This window comes from Acartia tonsa, chromosome 1 (assembly GCF_053477335.1).
Source record: "Acartia tonsa isolate MP-2025a chromosome 1, ASM5347733v1, whole genome shotgun sequence".
In the NCBI taxonomy this organism is placed as follows: Eukaryota; Metazoa; Arthropoda; class Copepoda; order Calanoida; family Acartiidae; genus Acartia; species Acartia tonsa.
The window spans coordinates 35,951,977-35,963,132 of record NC_137260.1 but is presented as its reverse complement, the minus strand read 5'-3'; the positions used below and the strand labels follow the sequence as shown (position 1 = coordinate 35,963,132).

General features: G+C 30.7%; 1 protein-coding gene across 3 annotated transcripts; it reads right to left on the bottom strand.

The window, feature by feature from the left end:
* Nucleotides 1-18: 18 nt before the first annotated feature.
* LOC145318183 (uncharacterized) lies at nt 19-7,752 on the bottom strand. 3 transcript variants are annotated; one of them, XM_080159533.1, is made up of 7 exons: nt 3,742-4,103; nt 2,974-3,664; nt 2,574-2,671; nt 2,224-2,414; nt 1,198-1,889; nt 724-881; nt 19-427 (listed from the first exon to the last, which is right to left on the bottom strand). In XM_080159533.1, the coding sequence occupies exons 2-7, from the start codon at nt 3,397-3,399 to the stop codon at nt 34-36; spliced, it is 1,959 nt and encodes a 652-aa protein (XP_080015659.1). In that variant the 5' UTR covers nt 3,400-3,664; nt 3,742-4,103; the 3' UTR covers nt 19-33. The 3 variants fall into 3 exon arrangements, 1 of the variants encoding a protein (XP_080015659.1); XR_013879250.1 differs by lacking the exons at nt 19-427; nt 724-881; nt 1,198-1,889; nt 2,224-2,414; nt 2,574-2,671 and adding exons at nt 6,118-6,204; nt 6,394-6,569; nt 6,870-6,973; nt 7,328-7,752 and having other exon boundaries at nt 3,261-3,664; nt 3,742-5,834; XR_013879251.1 differs by lacking the exons at nt 19-427; nt 724-881; nt 1,198-1,889; nt 2,224-2,414; nt 2,574-2,671 and adding exons at nt 6,118-6,195; nt 6,394-6,569; nt 6,870-6,973; nt 7,328-7,716 and having other exon boundaries at nt 3,261-3,664; nt 3,742-5,834.
* Between the last annotated feature and the right edge of the window lie 3,404 nt (nt 7,753-11,156).

Here is an 11,156-nt window from a genome sequence, read left to right as displayed (position 1 = left end):
TAAAATGTAGCTTTACATACCCATAAAAAATATTTAAAGTTTGGTTACACAAAATATTGCATGAATATAATAAAAGGTTGAAAAATATTCCTTCATGGAAACAACTGAAGCCAGAACCTTCCCACACACCCCACACATCTTTCCCTCCTTCTTCAACCCACTCTTGACCACCCGCTTCTTCATCTCCACCCCTTCATGGGCAGTGGCCACATGATTCTTCAGATCATTATGATGTTTGTACGCCTTCCCACAGATGTCACAAATTTTCTTTCCCTCGTGCGCCGAGGAATGGTGTGTCCTCAGATGACTGCTTTGTTTGTAAGATTTACCACAGATTTTACACGTGTGTGGACGCTCACCTGTATGAACTCTGGAATGTACTTTCAACTGGAAGCCCTTTACAAAACACTGACCACAAATGTCACACCTAAATATTTGTATTTTTACTCTATCTCACCTACTAAACTTATTTTTAACAAAATTTTATTTATTAAAAATAAAAAAAATATACCTATTTCCAAACTTATTCTGTTACTGATTGACCCACAAAAGATTCAAACCTGCTCATGCAAGGACGAAACAAAGTTTCTCTAGAAAGTGCAAATCTATATCTATTGAAGATCTTATTGGAGTTTACAAGCACTACCACACACCAACTTGTTAAGATAAAAGAATAAAGATACTGGTGAAGAAAAAAAAATTCAGAGCAAAAAAATTACCTACCTGAAAGGTTTATCCCCAAGATGAGCGCTCATCATATGAAACTTAAGATCAGATGGGGTAAACTGTCTGAGGCATATTTCGCACTCTAGTAGCCCGTCCCCGGTGTGGTACTTCATGTGAGGATTTAGGCTACTTCGAGCCATTTTTTTGTTACATATCTAGATTGGAAACAAGTTAGTAAATAATAATGGATGTAGAACATGCGTGGATTATGACAGGAGGAAAATTATCGTTAATTAAGGTCGCAATTTTCCCTCGCTACTATTGGTCGGGCCGTTTATCCAGTATGATTGAGGTGGGGTATATCGTTCCTTTAGCCCATTACAAAGTTCACTTTATTATAGAACATGAAAATCTGGTGTAAGATCCAAGTGAAAAATATATCCATTCAACTAATACATGTACAAAATGAGATTTGATATTCAGAAATTTAATGTTTTAATGTAAATTGTAATAGTCTGAAATGGTGTGTACCTTGCATTGAACAAGCTCCTTGCTATAATGTTTCCACCTATGTTCACGTAAGTCCTTAATTGTTTGTAATGAATCATTACACAGGAGGCATTCATACGGTCCTTCCCCATGGGTTTTAACAATATGTTCTTTAAGTTTCATCCCAGAAGGAATTTTATTGCAAATAAGGCACCGAAATTTCTTGACTTTTTTCATCGACTTGTTTTCTACTTTCATGGGACTCTTTTCTTCATTTTTTACTTCATTTTTCAGATCAAATTCATCATAGTTTTCCTCATTTTCAAAGTCATTAACTTCATTGTTATCCAAATTTTCATCTAAATCGTCATCTCTAGCTTCATAATTATTGATTTCACCAGATTCTAAATATTCAGGTTTTATAGAGCCTTCATGATTAAATTTGCTTTCTATAGGATTTGCTTCTTGCTCTTCCTCAATAAGTAATTCATTATCCTCTATTTCATCATTAGGGTCAGAGGTTGTAGCGAAAGATTGTACATTTTCAATGACAATAACTGGATCAACTTCAATTTTAATGCCATGAGTTTCAAACATTTCATTCTTGATGCTAGGGTCCGTTTGGCCATCATTTGTGACCGTTGCATTGTTACTATTTCGTTGTTTCGTTTTTAATGGAGATCTTTTATTTCTTTTTGTGTCTTCGAATTGTGATTCAGGATTACTTACATAACCTATAAAAAAAAATCTCAGGAGTAAAGCAGATTTTTTTGTTGTAAAAATATACTGTGAATAAAACAGCCGAGGAACTTGGGGTATCAAAGCTTCATTTCCTGCTAAAAAAGGTTTCTATATAAACAAAGACTCATTAGACACCTATATCTTTTATTGAAAGATTGAACACGCTACAGATTATAAGTTTAGCTTGGAAAACATTACCTACTCATAAAGATAGTACATTGATTGAAATTTTCGCCGTTTTTTTCTGTTACACTGTTTTTGCCATTAATGAAAAACAAAAGTCTCAAGAACAATGGACAACTGCAAGTATATAGAAAATGAACTAACCTGTACCTGGTTCAGACTTCAGTGCAACAATAGATTCATTTTCCTTACAAATATCAACATCATCTTTAAATATATTCTTAGAGATAGATTCATTCTTGACATAATCTTCAAGATTCAGGATGGCTTTGTTTACTGAGGTATATAAGTTTACTAGACGTTGCAGTTCAGAATCTTTCCAGTGAGTTTTCTTTCTGATAAATAAGAAAAGTTATTAGTTTTTTTGGTATCCCAGATGAATTGATCTACTTAAAAATATCAATCAACACGCAAATTCAACAAGTCACCCCTGCAATAAGCGAACACATTGCAACTACTTAAATATAACTATATAAAAATCAATCAATTTCTACCTTGTGTTAATTTCAACTCCCAAAATTTCCAGTTCTGCCCTGACTTCATGTAAAGTTGTAACAATATCCCACAAAACTGGATTCTCTTGGCTGAGAGACTGAAATCAAACAAAATGATTTTTTGTCATTTTTGCTGAAGAAAATTAAACAAAAATATCATACAGCGATAAATAACACTAAAGAAAAGTTGAAAAAACGAAGTTGAGCACCTAAAAATACGTCTGGTAAAGTAAATGGATGTTTGACTAGCGTTATGAAGCTTTGCTTTCAAAAATCATATTAATGTAGAATGAAATGAAAGGAATTTAGATTAATAAATGATTGTCAATGTGCTTCCCTAATAGGGGACTTAATGGCCTTGATTTTATTCATTAAAATGTTAGGTACTAAGGTAGTTTACCTGAACTTTGGTATTTTCATTTTTCTCTTTTAAAGTATTAATATTAATGGATATGAAAGATAACTCAGACACTGAATTTTCAGAATGTGTGGCTTCATTTATATTTTTACCGACTTTAAATATCCTTTCATCACTTTCTTTATGTGAAAATTTATCTCCATTCTCACTGATAACTTTTATTTCGACTTGTGTTATGTTGTCATTTAACTCATCATCTTTTGCCATTGTTAAATTGTTTTTATTAAAGTCTAAAAATTGGGGATTTATATTCACATTTTGTGCACATATTTTCTGAAAAATATAAAATTTATTTAAGTAATGTATGAAAATAAAGACACTAATACATGTTAAATGAAGTAGCAATAACAAAAAGGTAAGAGACTTTACAAAATTTGAACTGGTTTTGTACTTGGCACAATAAATCATAAGATTTAATAATCATCTCGAATTAGACAAAAGTAAATAATACAGAAAGTATACCTATAACTTTAGATACGTAATATAAATGTAAATCTTTAATCATAAAATTTTTTTTAAAAAGCTTAATATATACAAATATGGTATAATTAAAATATTAATGGCACTTCTTTTTGTGCATATACAAGCTGCTGTTTTGTGTAAATGATTTGTTGCAGACATCACATTGAAATGGTTTCTCTCCTGTATGTACTCGAATATGTTGTTTTAAGATCTGAAATAAAAACAATATTTTTCTTTAGGTACCCATTTTTTTAATTCTCATAATATTAATATTTAATAACTACTAACCGTTGAAGAACTAAAGGCTTGTTGACAGACCTCGCATGAGAATGGTTTCACACCTTTGTGTGTAACTCTAACATGTCTATTCAAATTAGACTTGTCTGTGTATGTTATTGAACATATTGTACAAGAATAGGATTTTGGCTCGTCGTGGTTTTTCAAGTGTCGTTGCAGGTACTGTTTATGCTTGAAAGATTTTCCGCACTTTTCACAAGAATATATCAGGGTTGTGTTGTGAGTATCTTTGTGGCTCCTCAGGGCAGAGATTTGAGAAAAAGATTTTGGACACACGTCACATTTGTAGGGTTTTTCTCCTGTATGTGTTCTCTCATGAATCTAAAAATTATAATGTTCAATGATTTTTATTATTCAACATTTTTGAATTATAAACATCTTGATATTTTGGTGCTTTCCCTAAATGAGTCATTGTGCCTAGGCGAGCAAAGAAACTCTTCCTACTTACTTTTTATTGAAGTAAAATAAAATTTGGGGTTAGTTTTTATTCATTATGCCTAACCCTAACAGCTCAGGATGTTCTAAAAACCATGTTGGCTACCCTGTATCCAATATAACCTAGCCAAATATGCAACAAAAAAAAATGCTAACTGGTCACCACAAAAATTTAAACAAATACAACACTAGAAATATGTGTTTAAAAGAGTATGATAAAGTGATGATAATGTAAAAATTAATGTCATAATAATCATTGATCAGTTCCTTCATAGAGACAACATTGGCCAGAACTTTGCCACAAATGCCGCACATTTTCCCCTCTTTCTTGTTCTTTTTAACTTGCAAAGGTTCATCTGCACCCTCGTGCTGCAAAGCTACATGTTCCTGTACCAATAGATATTTTATAATAGATTCTAAATCATATTATTTTCAGATATGGGAATACGAGAAATTTTAGAGGGATATAGACAATACTGGATTCAGATTATTATAAAAATTAAAAACTATATGGGCGTATGGCATGAGTTGCAATATCTAATTTTAAGCTTAAGGTGTCATTATGGAGTTTAGAAAATCTAAAGTTTCAGCTTAAATTCTAAACTCGTCAATTGGATATTTGGAGGGTTTATGGGTTCGAGTCTCAGCCCAACGTCGCGTTATGACTACAAACGTTAAAATGATCCATGCAGCTGCTATGCTAGGAACGTGACAATAACAGTTAGAATATGGAGAAATACGTTAGCTTCTTAACAGGTTCAACTCCTTAAATGAACTACAATTTAATGGTGACTTGCAGAAAAGTGACGTCATAACGCACCTAAACCCTCCAGGACTAACCCTACTTTCTCCTATTATTTCAATGATGCCAGAGTACCTATTTGAATATGACAAATCACGTTTTGTGGTTTGGTGTGCTGCCATTAAAAATAAAGAAAATAAGCTTTGCATAAAATTAAAAATCTATTCCTTGAGCTCATCAAATGTTTTGTACTCTATGCCACACTCTGGACAAGTATTGTCTCCCTCATTATGAGCAGCCTCTATATGTGTCCTTAGATGACTTCTTTGTTTATAAGACTTATCACAAAGATTACATTTAAATGGACGCTCACCAGTATGAACTCGAGCATGCTCTTTCAGGTAAATTGCTTTGAAAAATGATTTTCCACATGTTTCACAGCTAAAAGGTTTTTCATCTGCATGTGATGTCAACATATGTCGTTTTAACTGGACTGATGTAAATTTTTTCAGGCATATTTCACATTCTTTCAACCTTCCTGAGTTATGTTTTAATTTCATATGAAGTTTTAAACTTGCATGTTTTAGCTGTTTATGGCATATTTGACATTCAACAGTGTCCATTTCAAAATGAACTGGCCTATGATCTAAAACATCTTTTATCGTTTCAAGTTCCTTTACACATAATTTACATTCATATGGACCTTCACCGTGTTTATCTAACATATGCTTTTTCATTTTTACTTTCAAAATATCACCACAAATAAAACAGGACTTTTGTACTTCCTTTTCTTTACACTGTTTGGTATTTTCCTCTTCTTCTTTTATATCTGACAATTCTGGTTGAAATTCTGGTAATTCTGTTTTAACTTCAGGATATTCCAAGGAATCATATTCTTGTCCATCCTAATTTCATCCAGTGTCATTAAAGTATTTGCAAAGAGACAATCTTCAGATTTAAATTTTGAGAAAATTTAGTTTTCTGAATTTAAAACTTAATTCTATAAGAAATATTACGTAGGTATAGTATTCGGAGAATGAATATTTAAAGGTAGATTTAAATGAAGAGGGTCTAAAGCTCTGTTATCAATTGACTCTCAATAGCAAACCAATATCAAGTATGCATAGTAGTAATGCAAATCAGGGCTTGTACATGAATAAATTGCATAGGTAGTTTAATAACTCTTCCCTCAAAATTGAAATTTGATGGTTCATAATCAGGATCATTTATTGGAGATTGAGGCGATGGAGAAGATGTAGAAAGCCTGTCTAAAATACCTATAATAAAATAAGTCCTATTTAAAACTCGATTTTATAAAACTGCACTGAAATATGCAACTACTTCAGACCAGCAATTTCCAATAATTAGTTTCAGACAAAAATCTTACTACATTTTATTAAAGGATATGTGTAATGTGTATTTTAAAATGTATGCATATAATTGGATTCAAATAAAGTAAACCACACCTGGTTCGCTCTTTGGAGAAATTATTGAATCATTTTTACATTCACTATTTATCACATTACTATTGGCATTTGTGTCACTTTTTACATAATCTTCCAAATTTAAAATAGCTTTGTTAACTGATGTATACAGATTAACCAGGCGTTGTAGTTGTCCATCTTGCCAGGGCTCGGAGGTCCTGAAAATCAAAGAAATAAAAAATAAATGCAACAGAACAAAATTGGTAATGAATTATTCTGGACAAAAAAATCAAATAGAATCTAGAATCTGTTTATGTAAATAAAAATAAAGATTCTTTAATCCGTTCTCAAAATTTGCCAGGGGGGGGGAAGGAGGCAGGAAACTTTCTTTTCCTATGAAGTATCGACACACCATCCAACACGCCACTGCTTTATTGATATAAAATGTGATAGTTTAATTGTATACATCTGTAAATATGAAGCTAAATAATAAATATATATTGATCAAAAATACTGACCTGGTATTAATTTCAACACCCAGAATCTCCAATTCAGCTCTAACTTCATGCAATATTGTGACAATATTCCAAAGCACGGGGCTTTCTTTCTTCATTGAACTTGCCTGAAAACATTGATTAGTAAGTAATATCATATGTTTATAGTAATGGCAATAATTAACATATTATTAACTTCTTTGAGAATGAAAGAAAACACTCGGAAATTAAATATAAAACACGGGGCAGGATTTGAAATAATTAGAATGGCCGAAAAGTTTGACTGTAAAATTCCATAGAATAAAACATGTAAGATAAAAACAAAGCTTAAAGGATTCGGTCACTTGAAAATTGCAATAATTCCACTGCATTGTTAGAAAAAGAAGAGGCAAAATATTTAAACAATAGAAAAAAATAACTGAATGAAAAAAATGAGAATATATATATTAAATGGCTTTGAATAGAATAAATTGGCCATGTACCTGATCATTTAAATCTTGGGCAAGCTGCTTTTCCTTCAGAGATTCCATATTCATGGAGAGTAGATTAGATTCTAATTTCATGTTTAACTTTGTCACAAAAAAAGTTTCACCCAAATAAATATCACCTTTGCATTACTGCAATAATTAATTATTTCTTGACATTAACAAAATAAAACTTATTTTCACATTTTTCAATTAAATTTCGCTCTAATTTTTTCAAATAATCACTTTTCATAACCACAATTGTAGGTTAATCACAATTTATCAATTCATCAATTATAATTTCAATTTATTTATAACTAATTTGTTTATTTTTGTAAACAAAACATAGGACGCTTAATTTTTCTCAAATTCCGCGTATCTTAAATAAATTACAAAAGTCGTCGTCTATTTGATTATTATCGGGATAAGGTTTGGGGAATTATGCTTACTCTAATGGATTTGGGGAAGAAAGAACAAGGGGGTGAAATAAAAAGGGGTAGGGACGCAGTATTTATGTGTATCTCTATTGGTAGATGGTAGACTTTAGATAAACCCTTTAGTACCTGCCCAAAATATATATATGTATGTATATATCTAATTCTAATATATAGATATACAGATTAGAAATTTATGAAAGTAATATTGAAAATTCAGTATTAAGGGAGTTTTACAAGATGTTTATTTTATTTTATCTCTCTTAACCTAACCTATTATAGCACTTTGAAAGCAATAATTCAAACTACTAAACATTTTTCTTCAAAAGACTTAATGTACAGAAAAAAAGATAAATTGCCTTTTCATGTATAATATAATGCACTGTTAATATTTCCATTAAAATAATTTTACAGACAAAGGCCAAAATGTCATAGTGTCATCAAGTTAAAAAGTTTTTTTCCCTTCTTTCATAATTTTGCAAAGTACAAAACAAAAAAAAATATGGCATATATAAAGGGAATAAAAATGAAAACTTACCAAGTAATATTTTTATGAGTTCACTTTTTAAAGGGATATTATTTATAATTGTAATAAATTGTCAACGGAAGTTCAAGGTGAATACATTCCCCACAAGGACTAGACATTTCCCTAGCCTAAGTCATAAAGAGTTTAAAACAATCTTATCAAAACTTATCAAAATATAAAAAAATACCTAATAGCTTTAAAATTTAAAAATATCTTCATTATACATACTTTACACTTATCAAACTTAGGACCGATTATTCAAAAATATTCCAAAAGAAGCAATATATTTTGTATAAATAATGATTATACTTCTGACTCTTGGAACTGTTAGAAATAAACAGTTTTCCTTTATCTGAAATATCTTTTCATAAAATATTTTTGTAGTTAGATTATATTCATATCCCATAATACAAAGTAGTAAGTTTTTTTTGCCTGAAGCTTAAGATCTCAGTTAATACTGATCCGAATCGTTTGTACAGGGAAGCTTAATATAAGTCTCAGGGTGGTTTTACGTTATTTTCCAGAACTCCTTCGCCCTCCCCTATAGGCTAGGGGCGAAGTAATTAGATTATAAATAAACTAAATAACCAATCATTGGTTTAGAATCAAAATACTTTATTTTTATAATTTGTCTTATGCTATTATTTTTTTATATTGACTTTTCTTATCATAATAATCTGAAAATTGTATTGAATATTCCCTTTGGCTATTTGTTTTTAGAGAGGTGAGAAGAGAAATATTGTAAGCGGGGAGCTTCCATCCAAACTATTGGGCTCTGCTACACAGACTTTCTTCTGTGGATCGATATTGTCCCACTATCTTACAATGTACATAGTGTGTATACAACTGTTAAACAGACAGACAGACGGATATTGCACTTTCAATGCTGTGGCATGGTACCGGATATTACAATGCCTGCACAATTTTGTGTTCGAGTTTTGCAGTGTGCAAAATATTGTTAAATTGTAATTTTGTTATTCAGTGAGAAATTACCATTCTGTGCAATTAGATTCATTAAAATAAAATCTCAATATTTTGTTATTTATATTTTTGTAATAATTCTTTATTTTTTAGTGCAAAATAGAGTTAATAGTGACATTTGATCAAAATTATATTAATAGAATTCAATATAATAATTATAATTCTTTAAATCAGGTATTGTTTGTGCGTTTTGTTTTTAAACAAAAATTTTGTTGAGAGATATCAATTTTTGAGCTTGACATAATGGTCTGATTGGAATTAAACTATTTGCTTTTTTACACTTAATCCCAATATTTGGGGTGCAGTTACACAAAAAATTAATTATAAATTGTCATATGTCCCTATTAAATATTTTTTAGTCTTTAAATCTATAACCTTTATCTATGACTTTAAAGGTCATCAGGTTAAAACTTGATCTTTTATGAACACAGTAAAAGTGTCTGAGTGATTATGACGTAACAAAAAAAATAGCCAATGAGAGGCCACTATAAATTTTACCATTGGTCAATAATGGCCTCTCATTGGCTAATCTTTTTTGTTACGTCATAATCAGTCAGACACTTTTACTGTGTTCTCTTTTATGGAAGTTTTCATTCTTGTTGTTAGATCAATTCAGTAAGAATTGGGTTACAATTGGAAATTGCAATTAAAAGTTTTATTAAAACTTTTAATATTTGTATTACCTGAGGTTTGAATTTTAAAGTTGAATTTTAGAACATTTTTATTTGAACATTGCCATGATTATACTCAAATTGTCTCATATTGGTCCTGATTTGTTATTGGCTACCTATGTGAATGGTAATTTTTTTAAAATCATAAACAATTTTGTTTTGTATTTGATTTACCAAACTTGGTTTCATTTAAGTTGTATTTATTTATTTTTTGCCTTTGTACGTTACTGATAATGAAAACAAATATTCTGTTATCATCAAATTATACGTTTTTATTGATAATTTAAATATTATTATATTACATGCATATTAGTGGTAGTTTTAGGAATACAAATCGATGTATTTTACTTGGATGTTGCACCAGATTTTCATATACTCTGATAAAGTAATACTCGCAGCTGGCTAAAATAACGATACCCCCATCCACCCCCTTCACCTCAACCACTAATAGTGGATTGACAAACTGACCAATAAAAGAGTTTTATATTGGCAAGCTTAATTGACGACAAATTTTACTCTGTCAACAAATCTACGTATATCCTATATCCATTGCATTGGGATACAGAACATACAAAAAAATATTTAGCTTCTAACTTTTCCCGCTGTTAAAAGAAGATTCACAGCATGTTTGAGAAAAACAAAATTTTTTTAAAAATAAAAATTGCAAGCTGATTTTTAAAATTATAAGATGTTGTGTTCCCTGAAGCTTACAGGCTGGCATATTTGATTTTGAGTCATCCTTGTCCAATTCTTGTCCTTACATGCTAATCAATAATGTTGTGCAATGTGAGAAAATTGTTGAAATTAGCAAAATATCGAGACATTAAGTCAATGCATAGTTCATTCAATTTCGCAAAAGGACGCATGTGTCCAGATCAAGTAGAAATAAAAATATTTCCAGTATTGCTTCGTAAACGATAAATATCTGGTGGATTAGAACCGGTTCTTAGCAATACTGAAAAATCATGTAAAGCTTCGAATATAAATAATTTTGACGGAACGCTGTCTATAATACGATGCGTAAAATAACTATTCCAGGATTTATCTGTAACGAACCATGGCTTACTTTGACTTGTTGTGAAGCTACTCTATAACCTCTAAAAAAGGCTAATTAAGTTGGAGGTGAAAAAAATTTACTTGGCTGTGGATATATTTTGACAACTAGGGGTCTTTTCTAAAACCATTCTCTGTTTGTTAGTCTTTCACAAAGGTAGGGAGGGGGAGGGGCAGATTCC